Below are 22,744 nucleotides of genomic sequence, written 5' to 3' on the forward strand. Positions count from 1 at the left end.
GGCTAAATTGGCCATTGACATAACAGGACTGTTTGAAACACTGGGCCCTCAGAAGGTATACTTTATTGTGCTAGTATACTATACCTCCAAGTGGGTGGAATGGGGAGTAGCAGTGGTGGTGTTAAAGTGGTGATGTTTTTGGAAGAAATATTTAATAGGGAAGGAGGCCCTTGAGAACTGATCCCAGATAGTGGTGGCTAATTCATGTCGGTAGAAGTTCAAAACTTCCTTAAGGAGAGAGCTATTGAACACAAGACTACAGCACTGTACCACCCAATTGCAAATGGGTTAGTCGAGAGAACGAATGGTTTCATCAAGGGAACCATTCAATTAGCGATGATCAACAATTTACCTTGGAAAGAGACATTGAGAGAAGCACTGAATACGTACAGGGTTACTCCACATTCTGTCACTGCAGAAGAACCATTTACTCTCATGAGAGGTAGGACGGCTACCAACAGACTGAGACCTGCTTGGCTTGCCCACAGAAGGAATAAAGAAATCAACATGAATGAGATTGTCAGGAGGGTAAGAAAGAAACAAGATGAGTATAAAAAATACTACGATGGTAAGAAACATGTGACGGAAAGTGCAATTGAGAGAGGTGATTGGATTTGTGTAAGGGAACCAAAGAAAGTGTTAAAAGGAGAATCTACATATCGAGCTCCACAAAGGGCAATTGAATGTTCGAAGAAAGCTGTGAATTTGGAGGATGGAAAGAACTAGTCTTGTGACGATATCATACTAGCAAAGGAAAGCAAACTATTGGAGGACGAAGCGGTACAAGAGTTTCCCAGGAATGATTGGGTGCAAGAGTTTCAAGAGTTCCCCAAGGACACTGTTGGTGAAAATGTCATGTCATCTAAGAACAGGAGGATTACGCGCAATTTCAAGAAGAACTATGTCTATTACTGAAACACATGGATGCAGAGTACCAAGGAGTCTCTAGAGCTCTCTAAGATCTGGTCATATCCTTTTTTTAAATGTTTTACAAGGGTATTCCAGTGTAACAAATTTAAGTTGCTTCTGAGTGACTTGTTACTTCTCACTGTAAATACTATGAATGTGTTGTTTTATCAAAAGTGTTCCTATGTGCTTATTTATTTCCCTTCCTTTCTTTTTGCCCCTTCCCCACTCCTCTTTCACCCCACTATCTTTTGTGTTGCTCCGTGAAGAAGGTGGAGGGGGAGATGTTACGATGTATGGTTCGTCATCCGGACAACGCACTGCATGATTAGAGAATCCTGCGGATTCGTAATCATACAGAGGCATCGTTTGATTGGTGGATGATGCACCCACCTGGGGACCTCCTTATATGAAATAAACCTACTGAAAATATGCATATCTGTCTACGAGCTTTCATCACTTTATAACACAGGCATGTATGGTGCTAGATCGAGGGTGTAAAGCGTACTGCAGAACCATTTTGCAAAGATACCATCCCTATTACAAGTGGATTTTACAAGTGGGTCACAACGCATACTTGCCAACCCTACCGATTTAGGCGGTAGGATACCGCTTTTTAAGCAGTCCTACCGCCTACAGATTTGGTGGTACCAAATACCGATTTTTTTTTGTAAAAAAAAAAAAAGAAAAAGATTTTTTTTTTTAAATCTTTTTTTTTTTTGCCCACGCCAGCTCGGGGGGAGTCTTTCAAGGGCTCCCCCGAGCTGGCGTAGCAGGAGAAGGCACGCCAGCTCAGGGGAGTCTTTCAAGGACTTCCCCAAGTTGGCGTAGCGGGAGAAGGTGCAGCATGCAGGCTTTTGATGTAAAAGGCACCTGCGGCGGTGGGCTAAGGGCGCCCCTCCGCCGTGGGTGCCTTTCACAAAAGGCGCCATTAGCCCCCCACCACGCCAACTCGGGGGAGTCTTTCAAGGACTTCCCCGAGCTGGCGTAGTGGGAGAAGGCGCAGCATGCAGGCTTTTGATGTAAAAGGCGCCCACGGCGGTGGGCTAAGGGCGCCACTCCGCCGTGGGTGCCTTTTACAAAAGGCGCCATTAGCCCCCCACCACGCCAACTCAGGGGAGTCTTTCAAGGTCTCCCCCGAGCTGGCGTGGTGGCAGAAGGCGTGGCAGGCGCCTCATTGTCATTGAATGCACCCGCGGCGGCGGGCTCATTCAATGACAATGGGCTGCTGACGCGCCCTATTCCTATCATTACTTCCTCGCCTGACTATTTTTGAAACTTCAAGATTCCTACAGATTTTTGGTCACAGAATGTTGGCATGTATGACAACGTTGACCGTGACACCTATAATTACAGCACTTAGAAACTGAAACAATCCTGTACGAAGTGGTAACGAAAGGATCAACGCATTATTTTTATCACCTACTGCTGCAAGAACACTTAAAAAGAGCTAAAGGTTCCCTCTTGTTGCTCCTAAATAGACACCTTGAATGAAACGGTGCTCCTTATAGACACCAAAGACGGACAAAACGAAACGCATGCTCTCGAGTCTGGGCAGGCCCGCTTTCAAATAAAGCTGCCATATTGAAATGGTGCTATTTCAATTATTTACTAGGGTATGAGTGAATGTTCATACCATTCTGCCTTTAATTTTGAATGATTTCCGATTTTTATTAATCAAAGTGTATATAATATTTTTAAAAATCTTGATATTTCTATTCTTTTGATGATTTTATTTGCTTCGAACTATTGCGAACTATAGTCCGTTTTGTTAGAAAACTATTATCATCGTATAGTTAATGTGCACTTACAACTCGTTTCCGCCTTTTTTGCCCCTCTAGGATGTTGTCAACCCGACACAATGTGTGCATTGGTGCAGACGGTCAGCTGAACATAACATGTGGACGGAAGTTTTTTTCTCTGGTAGTGTGGCCGAGTGGGACGATTTAGCGCGATGCACATAACCAGCACAGGGTGCTGAGTTGATGCACCGCTTGTACAGGGTCATTGCCAGTGGGCAAGGCAGCATGGCAAGCACCCGTTCGGCACTTCTAGCTCTGCAGCGCAGTGAGTGATTGCAAAGGGGAGGACTGTTCTTGCACAGCTCGGGCTCGATTTTCTATTACTCGTATTCTTTTCGGCTTGCATAGAGTATAGATCATACCTGTCGACCTTTAGAAATAAAAATGCGGGTGAAAAGAGAAGATTTTGTTTTGCAGTTGGGCTTACTATTGACACCTATTGGCCAGCAAGGGAATTGGCGGGTGAGGGAATTATCCTGGGTGTCACTCGTAAAAATTGGATGAGTTGACAGACATATCCGTAACTCCCTCGAGCTGGCCCAGCCTTGATATATGAGCATCTAAATTACATCTGTGATGTCACATTAGGTGAGGTCACTTCCTGGGATATCTGCAGAGGTCAAAGGCAGGGCTGGCCTTAGGGTGGACCGGGCGATCAGACGGAGCGCCATGCCCCACAGGGCACCATTCGACCCCCGCCACGCCAGCTCGGGGGTGTCTTTCAAGTGCTCCCCCGAGCTGGCATAGTGGGAAAAGGCGCGGCAGGCGTCCTTTTGTTATTAAATGCGCCTGCGTCTGCGAATTTAATAACATGAATAGTGTGCTGCTTTGCATCAGCACCCTCCCTATTCACATGATTACCTCCCTGCCCCGAGGCGGTTTGCATTGGGATAGGGCGCTCAAGCATTAGCATAAGTGTCCTTGTCCAGTGATTAACTCCCTGCAAGGTAAAAAAAATGTGGTGCATCCCCCCCACCCCTCCCCCTTTTGACAAGGGGTGCGCGGGAGGGGGACACCAATTCACCCAGGGCGCTGCTGCCACTAAGGCTGGCCCTGGTCAAAGGTCATGTGATGGCTCTTCCGCTACCCCTGGCATTTTGGTGAAATGAGTCCATGGTTGACAGGTGTGCTCTATCAACAGTGACATACATCTCAGCTAGTTTATTTTTTCATTTGTAAAGTGCCTAACCCCAAAGGCATCAAGGTGCTGTTTCAGGACCTGTTACACACAATGTGGCTTCATTAGGTACAAAAAAAGCATTACAGACATCTTAAGAGACTAAATAATGTTCCTAACCTAGAGACCCAAGCTACTCCTCACTGATGACGCCCAACAAGGCTGAAACATGTCTGGGGATGCTTGTGGTCTCGTGCAAAAAGGATGTGACCTAGCAGTTCGGGCTGGACTACCCCTTTGGGGGTGGGACCAAGCCTGATTTGCATATGGTTTTTCCCCTTTTGTAATGGCTTGGCAGGTGAAGAACGATGGTCTGGAGGGTTGCCCAGAGCAATGCCAGAGGTCAAGATTTATTCTAAACCTTCCAGCCATCAACTCTTTTGTTTTACTGGGAGCATGCCTTGTCCTGTCTGGAGTTTATGAGAACATCAGAGTTTTAAGGGCTTTTCAGAAGGCTTTATGATTCTTCCATTTGTAGCGCATGTGGGAGGGCGTTCCAATGCTTGGCTTCTAATGTTGGGAAGCTGGAGCCTCCTCCTTTGACTTGATTACATTTAGGTATTGTGAGGCGGTCTGCGTGCATTGACCTAGCTAGTCTGATGGTTTTGGCTCTTGCAATTCTTTGTCTCAGGTAACCTGGTGGGCACGGTATCAGAGAGGCAGTTGGGTTCCCAACGTGTCAAGTGTTTGAACGGTAATCCCATCAGATCAGTAACTCTTACCTCTTTGGAGGTTTGTTCCACCAATCCAGTGTGAACAAATTGAAGTGTGTGGGAGGCATTTGGTTTGGTGGAGGGTGAAAAAAGTCATAGACAAGGAGGAGTTGAGGTGTATGTGGGAACTTCCCTTCTGCACACTGGGCAGAATTTTGCATGGTATCGGTGAACGGAATGTTGCAAATGTGTGTGAAATCCAACTACTTGCACTGAAACTCAATTTGAACTTTACCGTGTTTTGTAGCACTTATTTGGATCTGCTGTTTCAAAAATTTTAGGAATGTAATGTTGTGTTGTAGGTGCAAAAAGGGCTAAACTAATGCAACTAGTAGGTCCAGTTCACAATTTATTGCAATGTTTATTAGATACAAGTATTTTTATTTGATGATGTGAATTTGCCTTGACAAAACCCAGTGGGTGAAACTAATGGACAAAACAGTAAACGGTAAACTTATTTTAACTATCTGTATTTATGACATACCTTGTGAAGTCGCAGGGTACAAAAAGATATAAGGCACACCAACTAGAAATACTTGCACTCCGGTTATCCCTTGTGAAGTAATAGGGTATCATCAATAAAAATACTGGTATCTAATATAGTTCAAGACACTTTTTGTTAAGGAGCACGTATACTGGACTTCGTATGTATTATTGTGAATTAATCTAGCATAGGGTTGTATGCTAGTTTTTCTGGAAAATAGCTGCTCTTACCACATAATAATTCTAGGTACTTACACTAGAAAGCAGGCGCAAGACTTGGATGTCTGACATCCCACTTTATGCTTTAATGCAACTACTATGCGTCAAGATATAACCCCAGCTCTCAAAATAATTCTGCCCGTTTCATAGCTGAATTAACAAGGACCGGTCTCCTTCTCGTCCTTGTCTTCAGTATACCATACTTGTTACAGCACAGCTCGTAATATTTGTATCCCTTGCTCCTGAAACCTTGTTGTCACCAGCTGAAGATGCTTGGTGAAGCAGCAGGGAGCGGCTATAAGAACAATAGAGAGACATGCAAACTCCCATAGTTGGCTCTTTCACACAAACTGCTGAAAGTGCCTGTGGGGTTCAAAGACCTGTACCTTCAAATATACGACTTTGAGATATAAGCTTAAAATCCAGCCCCCCTTCTAGGAAGATGTCCCATTAAAATTGTATTACTTCAATTTTGAATTATCAGCATACAAGCAATGTGTTGAAATCCTTGAGGTTCACTAGCAGCCTTATCTACTGTTTCCTCTTGACCAGACACATGTTGTTTAGGACACTGTCTGGCACTGTGCTTCTTATTGCACTATCTCCTTGGGTACTATCTCCTGCTCTTCCATAGAAAAACATAATGGGGAAGGCATGCAGGCCTGGAGTGTCTCCTTGAACAATTCCAGGCAAAAACCCTACATGGTTTCCAGAAACCAAGTGTCCGCAAACATTGCACGCCAGCTTTCAAAGCACTTTGCCAACCTTCTACCAAGGCTCTTGTTCACACTTGTGCTGGCAGCTTGTTGCTTGTAATTGCCTCTGCAGTATCTGGTTTTGCTTGTTCCCCGAGAAGGGAAGAAGGGATTTGGGCTTTGCTTGTCCTGTCCTTGTAAAAAGCCACTTTTCCTGGTTTGTAACCTTGTTCAAAATTGGAGATGGACAAGCACCTGGTACTTCAACCATCCATCTCACGAATTCTGGTAAAGAAACATTCCTGAGCAAACTTAGGACTTTATCCAGTGTGACATACGTGCTTACAAATGTAGACATTTCACTCATGAACACATATCTCAAGTGCATAATGTTAGCTGCTGCTTCCAAGGTTGCTAACTCTGAGCTTTGGATCCATTTTTACCAAAATGTATTCTTCCTTTCTGCCAATGTGGTGCAATTAGTTCCCACATGATCGATGGCCATCGGGGACCATCCTGCTAGCATGTGTGGATCAATTGGCTTCCCACTTTCCTTAACTTTTTCTGCTGGATGTAAAATCTTTATGGGGTCTACTGCATCAAGAAGCTTATCAAGACCAATCCATCCCCTTTTGAGGTCTCCGCTATATCTTGTAATGGTGCAGAAGAAGGGAACTGACCAGGAGGTGTCGTGTGGTTGGCACTTTTTTTTTTAATTAAAAAAGCTAGCTATGCCAGCGTTTTCCCTTCCTCAGACTGAAGACTAAAGGATCTGTCAGAATATCTGTAAACTGATAAAGTACTCTGCTGAATCAAAACCCTACTTCTGTCCCTTACGCTACAACTAACGAGTCTTGATCAAATATAAAGTTCTGTCCTGGTGTCTTAAAAGAAAGTCTTTACAGCAATCGATACGAGGGGGAATGATGCCCTTTCCCCGGCTTCTCTGGTAATGTTCAAGCTGGATCCAGACGGAATGACCCCCTTCACCTGGATAATGATTTCACCAAAGTTCCACTTGTGCCCAGGAGGGATGACTTCCTTCCCATGGGGTTTAGTATCAACAAAGTACTAAATACGCCCACAGGGAATGACTCCCTTCGCCTGGGTGTTAGTTTCAACAAAGCCCCAGTTGAGGTGAGGGGGAATGGCTCCCTTACAACAGCCCCAGGCTCCCCTTAGTCGGTTAGTGGTCTTTTCTTTTTTTACCACTCTGTGGAGGGTTCCTCACTCTGATATTCACATTGTACTTATTTGGGGTCCAGACCCCATGTTCTCTCCCTTTCTTGTCAGGCCCACTTGGTTCACTATCCTGCCAAGTACTGCCATGAGGAGGATGACTTCTAAGCTGATATGTGAGTTTGTTTTGGGTCCCAGACCCTGGTTCTATCTTCTTTTATTAGGCCCACTTGGTTCACTCCCCTGCCAAGTACTGCCACGAGGAAGATGACTCGTATTACTAACTGCTTCAGCTTGATTTGGGTCCCAAACCCTTGGTTCTCTTCCCTTCACACTAGGCCCACTTGGTTGTCCCTATTCCCAAGTACTGCCACAAGGAAGATGCTTCGTATCAATATAGACTTAACCTTGGTTCAGGCCCAAGACCCTTAGTTCCCTTCCCTTCCCTTCTCACTAGGCTCGAATTCTAAAATATTGCAGCATTTCCAACGGTGACCCAGTATGCCCAGGACGCCAGGTCTGTGGGGTAATAAATTTACCATCCGGGAACAAATTGTGTAATGCCTGATATCCCAGCGTCTGCCAATACTGGGATAGTAGCTTGTCATGCGTGGGTGCTAACCCAGGGAATTCCCAAATGGGAAGCCATTTATAATAAGGGTGTGGGCCCGGTGTGGGTCATAATAGCCACTCCCACGCTAGCAGGGTAGCCGCAGTGGGATCTAGTGGTGAATCGTCCCCATATGCTCAATGAATGATTAGTGATTTAGGGTTCTGATCGGTCGCTGCTAACTTCTCCATTTTGACATGGGGCGGGACCTTAGTTTTCGAATACCAGTATGTGGCGTACTGGGCCTGTGCAGCAATCTAATACATCTTTAAATTAGGTGCAGTAAAACCCCCCCTCTTTCATAGGGTAATGTGATGTGTATCCACTTTTTGCGTACCGCCCTAGCGTGCCATAGGAATTGCGCGCACATACTGTGGAGTTCATCAAAGTACTGCTTCCCTGGCCATACCGGTACATTCGCAAAAATGTAGAGGAGTTTGGAGACTAGGATAATTTTCACTAATGACATTCTCCCAGCCATTGAGAGCAGAAGGGAGCGCCATCTCATTACTTTGGACCAGGCATATTGGTCCACAGCAGAAAAGTTGTCCGCTAACAGGGATGCTTTGTGTTCGGACACCTGGACCCCCAAGTACCGTATCCCTTGCGGGGACCAAAGTAGAGGCTATTCAAATGCTGGTTGAATGGTCGCGGCGGTGAGGGGGAATATTTCAAATTTGGCGTAGTTGATTGTGAATTATCTGGAATACGTACCTATGCGGACCACGTCTCGGAGTATAGTGTCCAGATTTAATGATGGGTTCCTGATGTACAGCAGGTCGTCGTTCACGTTCGATGAATTAATCTCGGGAACGTCTTTCAGGCATATTCCCTTTTAGACATGGCAAGCCCTGATGTAATCAGCCATTGGTTCAATAACCATTGCGAAACATATGGGGGAGAATGGGCAACCCTGGCGGGTGCCCCTGTTCAGTGTGAAAGGAGCAGATGTTTGAGAGTTGATCAACACCCGTGCTGTGGGATGAGTGTACAGAAGTTGATCATATTGGGTCCCAATCCCATACTCTCAAGGACTTCCCACATGTATTACCAGGAGACCATGTCAAAGGCCTTTTGTGCATCTAGTGCGACTGCTCTAGCGTCATCTCCTTGGTCTATCCTGGACATTACATTAAATAGCCTCCTGATGTTGAGAGTCCGGGGACAAATCCTCCCTGATCTTCATGCACTAAGTGGGACATAATTGGCAGAAATCTATTCGCTATTGTCTCTGCAACGATTTTTGTATCAATGTTCATGAGCAACAAGGGCCTATAGGATCCACACTCTGCACCTGGCTTGACAGGTTTCAGCAGGACCAATATGGTGGCTTCTCGTAGGGATGGAGGGAGTATGGAGTCAGCCAACAACTCGAGTTTTGGAGCAAGGAGAGCCACGTGTTCATGGTAAAACTCTGAGGTAAGACCATCCGGTCCAGGTGCTTTCCCTTATGGTAACTCAGTAATGAACTTGGCAATTTCCTCCACTGTAATCAGGGCATCGAGCTGATCTCGGGCAACCTGGGAAATGGTGGTCATAGGAATACGCAGGAGGAGTTTGTGTATGTCATGTACGTCGTGTATTTGATGTGAAGTGTATAGGTCAGAGTAGAATTAAGCGAAAACATCAAGAATCTGCTAGTCTGACCAGTGCAAGGTGCCCTTAGAGTGCGGCCCCCTTCTGCACGGATCAACCTGGCAAGAGTCCTGCCCGGCCTTTCGCCCTTCCCATATTTCCTCGCCGCTAGCGGGCGAGAAAGGTAGCATACCTCCCTCTGGGCATGTGATTCAAAGATTTTCAACTCCTCCCTTATCTGTGCCAATTTTGCCAGGGAAGAAGCAGTTGCACACTCCTGTTCCAAACCTCTCAGCTTGGCCTTAGACGAGTTAAGATCATTCCTGATCACCTTCAATATTCCAGCCTCATGCGAAATGGCCATGCCCCTGATGTACAATTTAAAGGCCTCCCAGCACACCCCAACAGCCGTGTCGCCCTGCTTGTTACATTCGAAGAATGTTTCAACGTCGAAGCAAATGTCGGTCTTGACCACTATTTCCCTCAGAGCTTCGGACTTGAAGCGCCAGGCAGTACGGGGGGTTATAGATGGACCCATCGCTACAGATATCGTCACCGGTGGTTGATCAGACAGCGTACGAGTGAGTATCTCAGCTCCCTCAACCTTGTCCACTAGTCCCCCAGAAATTAAGAACAGGTCTATGCGAGACGAGGTGTCATGCACCGATGTATAAAAGGTATACCTCCGGTCTGTGGCATTAAGAACTCTCCAGGCATCCCTCAAGCCCATCGATGAGATGTGTGATTGAAGTCTACGTGCTGCCTGTGACAGGGTTCTGGGTGCTGTTCCTGTTTCCAAAACTGTATCCAAAATCAGATTCATGTCACCTCCCCATATAATCTGCACCCCAATGTATCCCTCAAGAATGGAGACCACAGTATCGTAAAACTCGGGTGTATCAACATTGGGCCCATATGTATTCACAAGCAGGTATTCCACATTAGCTATAATACAGTGCACTATTACATATCTGCCCTCAGGGTCTATGTAACTCCTTTTCAGTATACATTTAATCGACTTGTGGATCAATGTCAACACCCCCCTCGCCTGGGTCGAATAGGAGGTAAAAAACCTATGTGGCCCCCAGGAAGGCGCAAGGTCAGTCGCTAGGTGACTCGTGGCATGGGTTTCTTGTAGCAAAAGTATCTTCGCTCTGTGCCTCTGAGTGTATGCTATGATCTTACAGGCCTTTGAAAAGTTTCCCAGCCCAGGGACCATATTTTGTAAATAGGTCAATGTGGGCCTTAACAGGATGTGGGTCCAGAAAGCTTTTTCGAATTGTAACACAGACCACGTAGTGTACATGATTACGTGCCCTTGTTTTCTACATTTTATTGGTAAAACCAATCGTAAAATTAAAACTCGTATTACTGAACATAATAATACAAGCTCCAATGGTCAAAAACTTTGTTGAAAAAGACCATGGTTTTGAGAATTTCAAATGGACTTTGCTTCTAGTGGTAACGGGTAATAATCCAGTCATTAGAAATAAGAAGCTCTTGCAAAAAGAACAAGAGTTAATTTTTAAGACACAAAGTGACCTCCGAAGCCTCAACGATGCTATCGAATGGCACAAGCTTAAGTAATGTGCTAACTACTTTAGGCACAGATCTAGTTGTCAGCCACTGTAGGGATAGCCTTTTTATACAAGACATTTCTTCAGTTTACAGTTTATACTGTTACATATGAGGCCTTGATTCTACATGTATAAGAACTTGAAAGAGTGGCCTACTCGGCAACCTGTAGATTTTTTGATAACGAGGGGTTACAAATCCATTATGGAGGCATACATATTGATGAAATATTCCAATTGGGAAATAAGTATGCCAGTTTATCCATGAATTTTGCCAGTTTATCCATGAATTTTGCCAACTGACCACTAGAGGGCCACTCCCCAAGTCAGCTATGCACCTGTCAATGTATAGACACAAATGAAGGACCATTCTTGGGCGCTTATGGAATGCCAGTCTACCCGTGCATTCTGCTAGCTGACCACTAGAGGGTCACAATCCTAGTCGGCTATGTGTCTGTCAATGTACAGACACAAACGAAGGACCATTCTGTGGCGCCTGTAGAATTCCAGTCCTAGATAGATACTACATCCAATATGGCTCCCGCCATGTTTTTCACTGTGTTTTTGGATATGTGCCTGTCAATGCATAGACACAAATGGAGGACCATTCTTTGGCGCCTATGGAATCTCAGTTTTAGATTTATACTACATCGAATATGGCTTCTGGCATTTTTTTTCACAGCATTTTTTTGAAATGTTACCGCGTCGGGTGTCGTCCTTGAACAACCTTGTTTTTGTAGGGTAACTAGTCCCGCCAGTGGAATTTATATCCGCGTGCTGTTTTTCTCTGCGGCCTTCTTCATTTCCTGATCGTGGACATGGTTACCGCAGGAAATCAAGACATCCCAATGAGTGCCACCCAAAGGTAAGTTGAACTCTCATCCTGTTGCCTTTTGTGTCCTTTTGATCACCTTAGAGACTCAGAGACCCAATGACATGGGATCACAGAGATGTGAGATGGTGTATTATTATTTCCAACATAGGAGTTGGAATTTTACCAATTTTACTATCTCAGACAATTGTTAACAGGCACGCTTTGGTGGATTAATCACTGGCCACTTAAATAAATTAAAGCGGGGTGCCTGATAGGAGTCGGACCGAACTAGCTGTGTGAATACCGTGATATATATTCCCCTACTGTGAGAGGTAAGCAGTCCTCTTTCAGCCGAAAATGTAGTTTTTATGCTGTTTTGAAGCTATAAACCTCTGTAAGAATGATACTTGAGTACTCACACGCCCCCACTTTTATTGAATAGGTGATTGGGTAGCGGGGACGTGTACCTGAAGATCCATCTTTTTCACTGTAGACCACCCATACAACTGGACTCTATTTTACTCTATTCATCATCTTGAGGTAGTTCATGATTTTGAACAGTTTTTTTGTGAATAAGTTTTTTTAAATGAAAGTTTGTTAGGCAGAATCATATGCAATACCCTTTGGGAACACCACACACAATTAAGACTACAAATGACAGTACAAATGCACCTTTGGTACAAGCCTGTACTACACAGTAAAGTGGTAGCAATGGCTGAGATGACTCAAGGTTTCTGAGTAAAAGAATATACATTTATTTACACACCAGTTAAAAAACATTTTACTATTATCAAGCAGTTGAAAAATCACAATCTTAATACACTAGTCACCACCCCATGAATTCTAGACAAATTAAGCTCAAAATGAAGTGTGAGCAAAATGGCACTCCAGCAATTTCAAAAGGGAGGGAAAGACAAAGTTAGACAAATTTGAGCAGCACCAACAAGTAAGTAAGCAGGGAAATCTAGAAAAAGTGAGGAAATCAAATCAAGAGGCCAGGACCAAAGTCTTTGCAGAAGATCATACAGTTCAGAGTAGTTCGCAGTTAAGTCTTTGCCAAGAGTTCAGAACGAAGTTTGTCGGACTAAAAGTTAAAGAATAGAGAAGGACAAGCCCTCGGATTGGCAAAATATTTCAAGCACTGCGGTCGGACGGAACGAACGACCGGATTTGAACAGTACCCTAAATGGAGAAGAAGGCTGTAGCTGAGGCGGACGTTCATGGCAGGTCCTGCAGGCTCACGGTTCCTGAAGTGCCTGTCGGACTGACACGAAGTAGGAAGACTGAAGACTGGAGGGTCCTGCACTGCCCAGGGAAGAAACCAGCAGCAGAGCAAAGCAACAAATAAAAGGTGCACTCCTTAAAACCCCAAGCAGGGTCCGGTCCTCCTGGCTATCCGGTTCACTGTAGCTGTGCACAGCAAATTTGACCAGAGGAAGGAGGCCTGGCTTGCAGTTTGGCGAACTGGCTGGTCCCACCAGCTCAAGGGGAGAAGATCCTTGAAGATCTTTGCTGTCGTTGAAGTTTGGAGATTTGGACCCGCAGCAGGGCTTCACCAGGAGGTTCTGTCGTGGTAGGTGTCCTCTTCTGTCAGCTTCTCTTCGGTTCTCTCGATCCAGTGTTGACTCTGCCTCCTCAGTCCCAGAGACCTGCTTTTTATGCAGTTCTCCCCCATTCACCCAGCCTGGCTGTCAATCACACAACATGGTGGCTGTACCGGTGGGACAGTCACCACAGCCAATCACACCGAGTGCGACATGGGTCTCCAAGGAGACCCTGTGCATGGAGTCTCAAACCCCGCCCTCACATCCTGTCCCCCTCAGACATTCAGGTGCCTAAGGAGGGCTTCTGTGCAGAAGCCCGCCCAAGGTCGCCGAACAAAGGAACCAAACCTGGTTTAGCGCGCAGAGTAAGACACGAGAAAGACTTTTACAAAAAGAAATGGCGAATAAACCCAGCTGGAACCAAATAAAAGTAAATGTGGTCCAGCGGGTTTAAGTTCGAGGCTACCAAGGTAGCCTAAAACAGTACCAAGGCTATTTAAATAAACCGCGGTAGGAAGAATATGGTAGATACCACTGCCACCAGCCAAATCTTAATGAAAAGGGAACGAAATAATGTTCCATGAGAAACGGACAAAAAGGGTCAACTACTAACCCTTTCCAGAACTCTATGTAAGGTAGTTTGTATTGGGTCTGTGGATTTAAAAAGACTAATAAAGTCAATGGCAACTTTACATGTTCTGGGAGACAGTAGTCCATCCCAGAAAATGGAGTTCAAAGTGGGAAGTCTGAAAAAGACAACCCTGTGTCACTGCACTGAAGGCGCTGTGTAACACATATTAAAAAGATGATGACTATGGAGTAGGTGAAGCTCCACAGTCTATAAACACAAAAATGTTAAACACACACAGCAAAACACACGTAAGAGTGGGGGAAAAAAAGGCTCACACTCTTACCAGGTGAAAAAATAAATCCTAGACATCCAGCAAAGCTGCTGAGGGACTCAGTAGGTAAGGGAAATTAGCCATTCTGGAGAATTCTCCCTAACAAAGTTGTTATAGAGTAAGTCTCTTGTACATCCCTCTGATATTAATTTACTGGAAATGTGACTGGCAAAAACCTTTTTAGAGCTTTATAGCTAGAGAGCCTGGTTGCTCTAGGTAGTCTGATACCACGAATATGTATTTTTACAGACAAACGTGTCAAATTTATGGACAGAAGGATTACTGGAGGATCATATAAGAACCCAGTAGTTCACTAAGACTACCACCACTCCAACGTGAGCTAAAGACTTTTTTCTTGAACCTCGGGTTGTGCGGATTAATACTGTTTAGATATTAAGCATTCGATTGGCTTACATCTTGTTTTTACTTTTACCAACAGCACTTCCTTGTCAAAAGCGCACTTGTGGGCGTTTTCTGGAAAGATGTTCTTGGATTAAAATCATAAATTTCAAGTGACTAATTGAGCAATCCTCCTGAAGAAAGTTAGAGAACTGAAACATGTCAAGGCATAATACTAGAAATTCGATATACTAGATACGTATTGAGATGTTTATTGATCACACTTCATCTTTACATGTCACTAAATGATAAGGATGAAGTAAACTGATGCCATTATCACATCAGGAATGAACTGCTGCTATTAAATTGCTAGCTTTTATTCGATGTCACTTTGTTTTTATAAATGTTTGATTTTTACTGTGTTTTTTATGGATTATGAATAAAATGTTTTGTAAGTATTAACTGACCGTTTGGAAGTGTTGTGTATAATTCTACCTTGTTGTTCTATATATGGTCTCTCTAATTACCCCAAATCAAAAGGTAGACAAATTACTATTCACACGAGTAGTCCCCCCCCCTTTCTATATTTGTGGAAGTACCTTGACACGTTTACAGGGTCAAGAGAGCAGAGATCTGCTGGTGTTTTTATGTCTATTCCCGATTTGTTTTCATTTGCTATGCGTAGGAAGTCGTACCAGTCTTCCCATGCATACTCTGCACAACTTAAACTGACAAACCATGTGGCTGGTCCAAGGTTGCGTAGCATACACCGTACATCTTTCATTCCATGCATGTTTGCTAAGAGATTTGTGATACTTGACTGCAACACTTCATCTTTGTCTTGCACCTTTTGAAGTAGTTGCGTAGCAGACATGTTTAATACATTGAAACCTGTTTTCAATATGTGTGAAACTCCAATATATAGAGTTGCTAGTTGGCTTTCAAACAGGAAGTGGAATATGAATTAAACATTTTGTCTGAATCTGGAGTCTTCAGAATACATTCGTAAAGAGTGGTGTTCTGATGCTGTTATTTGTTTGCATCTTTCATCATAGTAGAGGAAAGGCTCGTGCTTCTACACTTTTTTCCTGTATGCTGATTGGAGTTCCTTTGGCTTGCCGCATTTGATATGTTTCTAGTGCATCGCCTAGCTCTTTGGAGTGCAGTGGGTGAATTGTATACTGGTCTAAAATATTGGATGCTGTAATAGGATCTACAAGTTCAAATTGGCCATTTGATGAGGAATCCTGCATTATTTAGGTGGTTTCTCTCAGGTTTTCTTTAATGTTTATTTCTTTGTAGTATTCATTGTTCTCTTTGATATTGTAGGGCTTTTCTATAAGTCTACTAGTTGCTGCCAATTTTTTTTTAAATCTTTTGTAGGTACAACATTCACTAGGATAACCAATGATGGATCTATTGGCCGTTGCACTCCCAGAGTGTCTACGTTTTCTTTAAGATCTAATGGCAAATAAACTACTTTGCCACAAATGGCTTTTAGTAATTCAGAAGGAGGCAACTTGGCTGTTTTAGGCTGAAGGCTTATTATAGCTTGAAATGGGTGTACTGTTTGGATTATAATGCTCTCATAGAAATTAAGCTGTTGGAGTGGTCTTGGAAGTGGAAATATTTCCAGGTTATTAGTGATAGCCCGTGAAGGCGTTTGGTTATTATCAAGCTGCAGTGCAGTATGTGCAGAGTATTGAGAGGTTAGTAATTTCGTATTTGTTTTCTACTATAAGGTAGAGAGCTAATTGGAACCATTGGGATTCCTCATTGTCTTCTATTTTGTATGCTATATCTACAGTTTTGGTGCTCTTTGTATAAAAAGTTCTGCGAAAATACACAAATACTTGGTTTGGTACGTCAGCAGATGTGCTTTTAAACTTTGCTATTTTTTGTACGTGTTTATTAGAAGGTTGGCATCTGTGATGTTGTCGCTACTCTTTTTCTAAAGTTACTGGATTTTGTAAGTGCTCTTCACTTCTAAAATATTTGCTTGTGGATGTGGTCTATTTCTTACAGGAGTTATTTGGCTGTGCCATGTAGGATAATGTGATTTAAATGCTCCAGTTTTAAAGCAGGACATTTTGGATAGTGCAGTCTCTGGATGAGATTTCATATAGTGGAATGGTGTGTTGCTACATTTTGATGTGGTGGAAGGTGCTTCTGCAAGCAGGCCTGGAAATGCAGGCTAATGAATGTCCTTGCAGTCCTGTGTATTTGCGCACTGGACAGGAGTCCGTGGTTTGCAACATTTTCATTCTCATTTTCTCTTTTGCTTTCACATAGTGATTGAGGAATTGCCATAAAGATTTGAAGGATTGTTTTCATATTTACACATTGAGGTGCATGGCCAGTTGTAAACGGGACGGATTAGTTCGGTGGAATTGAGAGTTGATTGTAAGTTTGTTGGGGATATTCTTTCAATGAGCGTCTCTTCTGCCATAATGGTGGTGTCTACCATTTCATACCCTCTGCCACTGATCTGTATGGCAATTGGGTTTCTCTGCTCTGGTTTGTATGCCTCTTCATTGAAATATGGCTATGTGCTGGTTGTGTGAATCTACTCACCTGCACAGAAGTTTGCAAAGGTATCTATGTTGATATTGCACATGTTGGGAAGTACTTTCTGTAGTTTACTAATTAATTTTGTTAGTGGTTTCATTGTGTTTTGAAATGAATATAAACAATTTCCTTTTGAGGAGCATTGCACTGTCTGAGAGCTTCCAGGATCAGTTTTCTGAGGTAGGATTTCAGGGTTGAGCTATATTTATCTGCTGTTTTTATAAGGTTCTGAAGGACTCTGTGGTGGAACATATTTCGTAAAACACATTTTTGAAATGCTTACCTGTGGCTACGTTAACATTAGTAGATGCATTGCTAGCACTACTGGTAGTTGTATTCTTCTTAATACATTTCTTTTTAGTTTTACATTTTGGAAGAGGGGTCACACTTTTCTTCCTGCTAGCTGGTTCAGTTTTACACAGTGACTGTATTAGTAGTTTGGTTTGAACATTTCGTACAAACTCTGCTAGAGGCGGTTGACTATTTTGCATGCTTTTAGTTTTATCTGCTCTGTTTCTGCGTTGTTTTCTATGGATTTTGCAATGGACTGTTACTTATGGTTGTGAAGGTTCTGCTGGTATCTGTGTGTGTTGATGTGTGAAGGTTTTGCTTCAGTGTGTATGGCAGTGCACTGTGCAAGAATAGGTAAGGGCATTACGATGTTTTCACAAAACTAGTGGGTGTTACGTTTCTGGTGTTCAGATGAGAATACAAAGAGTGGACCTGCTGAGGTGCAATGAGTAAGAGTGAAGCAAATGCTGTTGAGTTGAATAGAATATTGTAGGCTACAATACAACAGTGCACATAATGGAAGTAATAATGCTATAAGAAAATAGGGCCACACTGGTTCTGCCAGTATCACCACATAAGAACATACTCTTGTTAGCTTTGCCATTTAACAATTCCATTCCACAATATGAAAACATGTCCAAACTGGCTGCATCAAAATGCCAGTCAGGTAATAACACTTTTCATGCTTACTTTATCAATGATGGCCAGTAAAACATGTAATGTCAAAGAAATAGCTAGACCGGCAGCACGAAAATGCCAGTCTAGCCAGGTAATAACACGTATCAACTTATCATGCTTGTTTTATCAATGATGCTTAGAAAAAAAATGTCATGCTACAGTAAGAAATGGCTAGACTTGCTGCACCAAAATGCCAGTGTAGCCACGTTAAATAACACTTATAATGCTTGCTTTACTTTATCATAGATGTCCAGCGGGCATCTATGATAAAGTAAAGCCAGTATGATTTTGTCCAGCAAAAAATGCTGCACCCTGCCTCCCCCTACACCAAAATGAGTGGCCTGGCCCAGCAAACACAAGCACACTCACGCTAATTCATACAAAATTCACTTGCTCATTCGCACAAGCCCCATACACCATGCACTGGCTCATTTCACACATGCACCAATCATATGCTCACTTGTTACACTTAAGGCGGCTCCTCCATAATGGGTGGGCATTCTGGCTTGTAGGAACTGTGAGAAAGTGGAGGGTGTCCTTACTCCCAAAACCCATGAATTCTCTTCTCAGGTGGCCAGGGAAAGGCCATCACTCTTGGATCCCGACCCTGGGGGTGGAGAAGTGAGGGAGGATCACCTGAGTTTGGATTACTTGGGGATTGGGAGTGGGGTACACCCCGGCGAGACATGGTATTCCTCTTTTCCTATTGATGAACAACCTAACCTTTCCTCAACCTTTATGGGTTTTTGTAAGCCCGCTCCCCCCATTTTCCTTCATGTGACATTTGACAGTACTGAGACGAGGAAGAGCCAGCTGAGAGTAATGAACACTATGCCCTTTCACCACTTTAGTACTGGGATGAAGATGATGCCTGCAAAGTATTGTGAAGGTCAGGCATGTCTGCTTGATCCTGGCCAGGCAAGGTTATTTGAGACAGCACACCGGCAACCTGTGGGTTACAGGTCTATAAAATGAGAAGGAGAAAGCACTACAGGGAGGAACAGCATGGAGGCTTGGGCGATCAGCAGGGAACCTGGTTTGAAGAGAGGCGAGCCGTTGGAGGAAACTGCTGTGGGTCAGCCCGCCATGTGCAGCACACTGAGACACTTGGGAATGCGGAGAGAGAAGGTCCCAGGCAGCGTGGCGTGGGAGCTGGGGCTCTGTGGAGCGGACTGGGGGCTGAGAAGAGAGCCGTGTGGAGAGGCTGTCCAGTGCCTCAGAAATGCTCATGCCCCGGTGTCAAGAAGCTGACACAGGTGTGTGTGTGAGGGGCAGGAGTTTGACCCCCTGACAGCAGAAGGCCGTGAACTCTACGCTTCTGGGAAAGCTATCAAAGTGACAGGTGAGTTTCTGTCAGATAAGAAACCCGGTGCACGAATGAATGAATGTTTCCGTTGAAGAATACTTTGTATCAGAGTGGCGGCGTGTGTCAGAGAGAGAGCATTTTCGAAGGTCTCTGGTTTAAGATCATTTCCATTATTAAGTGTTGAAGCACAAAGAATACTTTGTATCGCAGTGGTTGCGAGAAGGTTTTCAAAAGTCTGAGTGCTGGGCATTTCAATTAAAATAAAACAAATGAATATTGAACATTGGGCTGAATAGAAATTGAAGCTCAAGCCCCATCAATGTCTGTTGAATATTGAGCTGAATGAAAACTTTGAAATTAAGTAAAACTACTGCATATTGAATTCCGAAGTGAACAGAGCCTTACAATTAAGAAAAACTAAAGCATGTTAAATTCTGAAGTGAATGGAACTTTGAAATTCAGCAAAACAAATGCGTGTTGAATTCCGAATTGAATGGAACTTTGAAATTAACCTAAACTAAGGTACACTGAAAATTGAAATAAACGGAACTCTAAAATTGAGCCAAAGAAAGGCGTATTGTATATTGAATTCAGGAAAAGCTTCAAACGGCATGAATATATATTGAAAGTAAAACAAAGTAGAATTGAGTAAAACCCTGAAGTTAAAACCCTATACAGCTGAGAGGCTCACCTGTAAACAAATGATGAAAATGGTGCACAAGTGTGATAGAGAATCATAAAAAGACAAAGACATGTTGTGATGATGAAATTGGAATGCTGAAACTTGAGGAACTAAATTTGTTGACTTGAGGATGGAACCTCAAGATTCTTTTGTGTTTGAACTGTGTTACTTGAAAGAACTGGGTTACTTGGAACTTAGGGAAGGGAACACCAAGGATTGTTTAAAATGTATCACCTTGAACCTAAGAAAGAAAGGTTTGAGACTTTTTGTGGAACTGTTTTACACTTTGAGAAGGCAACTGAAAGGAAGCTGCGAGCTCGAAGAAGCTCAGCGCTTTGATATGATATGATATGGCGTTTATAACGTGCCTATACAAGTGTTTCAAGGCGCGACGAGGCAAGGGAGGGGAAACGGAGGGAAGATAAAACAACAATCCTACTAGGCCAGGTGTCATTCAGATAGTGCAAGGGAAGGGGGTAGGGGAAGTGGGGGTAGGGGAAGGGGACAGTGCAGTACATGGGTTAATAGAATAAGTAACAATAAGTAAAAGTACGGCCATCTGGTGGCAAGTGCACGGGTAAGTGCAGGCATCAGGTGTCAAGTGCTGGTAGTGGGACTGTAGGGATACAGAAAACAGTCCCCAAGTGCGGGGGTTGTCGGGAGATGTGAGGAGAGAAGGAGAGTGTGGAGTCGAAGATGACCCTAAGGTTTTTAGCCTTCCAGGTGGGAGCAGGAACAGGGCCAAGAGAGGCTGGCCAGAGAGCTGCAGGGAAGGAGGGAGCGGGTGTGCCGATGAGGAGAATCTCAGTCTTACTAGCATTAAGGCAGAGGTCATTGGTGGGACACCACTCCTGGATAGCAGACAGACAGTAGGAGAGGAGGAAAGGAGTGGAGGCCGAGGGTAGCTTGAAAATGAGCTCGGTTTCATCCGCATAGCACTGAAAGTTGGGGCAGAGAGCAGAAATGCGGTGGGCAAGGAGTGCCAGGTATTGGTTGAACAGCGAGGGAGAGAGGTTAGACCCGTGGGGGACACCAAAGGTAGAGAAAAAGATAGCAGAGAGGAAGGACCCAAGTTGGACCTGGGTGGGTCGGTCAGAGAGGAAAAAAGTCAGCCAAGCCAGAGCCTGACCATTGATACCCAGGTTATCTCGGAGACGGTTGAGCAGGATGGCATGATTGACAGTGTCAAAGGCAGAAGAGAGATCAAGCAAGAGGAGGACACAGGGGGTGTTAGAGTCAAGGTTGGAGAGCAGGTCTTCATAGATGTTCAGGAGAGCATTTTCCGTGCTTCTGGCGGCTCTGAAGCCAGACTGATGGTCATGAAGACAACCAACAGATTCTGTGTGGAGATTGAGCTGGGAGATGGCCAGTTTCTTCAGGAGCTTGCCCGGGGAGGGAGTGATGGAGATTGGGCGATAGTTAGCCGGGCAGTTGGGGTCGGCAGAGGGTTTCTTAAGAAGAGGGTGCACAAGGGAGTGCTTCAGGGGTGATGGGAAGACTCCATTGGCGAAGGAGTGATTGCAGAAATCAGCCAGGGCAGGAGCCAGGGAGTCTATGTGATCCTTGATAGTTTTGGAGGAACAGGGGTGAACCTGTTTCGACAAGACTATGAGACTTGTCTAGAAACCTTGTCTGCAGAGAAAAGGGGAAAGGCAGAGAAGGAGGGAGGGAAGGTGGCTGCAGAAGGGCCAGAGGAAGAGAGGCAGTAGGGGGGGATAAGAGGAGAGTGAGGCCAGGATGTCCTGAGTTTTAGAGATGAAGTGAGAAGCCAGTGCCGTGCAGAGGGCCTGGGAAGGGACAGGAGAGGTAGAGACTGCGGCAGGATTGGCCAGTTCCTTGCAGATTTTAAAGAGTTCAGCCGAGTTCTTTGATGCCGCAGAGATGCCGGCGTGGATATGAGCTCTCTTCTTGGTGAGGACGGAGAGCCGGTATTGCCTTTGCAGCAGGCGGCAGGCCAGTTTGTCAGAGGATGTATATGAAGCACGCACATTTCCTCTCGGCCACCCTGCACTTGCGTTTTAGGGTAACTAGGTTCAAGTCGTACCAGGAGTTACACTTGGCTTTGGGCTTTAGGTGGATTCTCATGACAGGGACAAGGATATCAAGAGTATCAGATCTAGCAGGGTGGAGGGTGGAGGGTGGAGGGTGGAGAGGGCTTTGTCAGGGTGGGAGTCGGCCAAAGGGGTGGGGGGGATGAAAAGGTGGCAGCGAAAGCCTCAGCTGATATGCGCTTCATGGGTCGTATATCCGAGAAGGTGGGTGGCAGTGATGGAGGTGGCTTGACCTGAGGGGTAGAGAGGGTGAGATGGGAGGAAAGGAGAAAGTGATCACTCCAGGAGAGGGGAGTGGTGAGAGGGATTGAAAGTGGAAGTTCTGAAGAGATCAGAACATCCCCAGTATGCCCTGCAGAGTGAGTCGGGTCAGAGGGGAGAATAGTGAGTGAGGGAGAGTCAAAAGAGGAGTAGGCATGCGTAGGAGTGACAGAGGCAGGAATCCACTCAGGGAAGATCATGGCTACCCCCCCCCCACCAGAGCGGTAGGACCTGGGCGCGGAGAGGATCTTGGAGCCATCAGGTAGGAGCGTGTCAAAGCTGGTGACAGAGCTGGCCGTGAACCATGTCTCAGTAAGACCGAGGGCATTGAGGTCAAGTTCTTCCAGAAGGCGGCAGATATCAGAAGAGTGTTTC

At 44.6% G+C, this 22,744-nt stretch overlaps 1 protein-coding gene across 1 annotated transcript in view; it reads left to right on the plus strand.

Annotated features, from left to right (window-relative positions):
• The first annotated feature begins 2,802 nt into the window (after window positions 1–2,802).
• Window positions 2,803–22,744, plus strand: part of MRPL39 (mitochondrial ribosomal protein L39) — a 267,884-nt gene continuing 247,942 nt past the window's right edge. Inside the window, exon 1 of the mRNA XM_069636391.1 lies at window positions 2,803–2,973. Coding sequence (XP_069492492.1) covers window positions 2,892–2,973 — 82 coding nt within the window. The 5' untranslated portion in view covers window positions 2,803–2,891. The remainder of the gene's footprint in view (window positions 2,974–22,744) is intronic.

Source organism: Ambystoma mexicanum, chromosome 7p (assembly GCF_040938575.1).
Source record: "Ambystoma mexicanum isolate Mex_15411 chromosome 7p, UKY_AmexF1_1, whole genome shotgun sequence".
Classification (NCBI taxonomy): Eukaryota; Metazoa; Chordata; class Amphibia; order Caudata; family Ambystomatidae; genus Ambystoma; species Ambystoma mexicanum.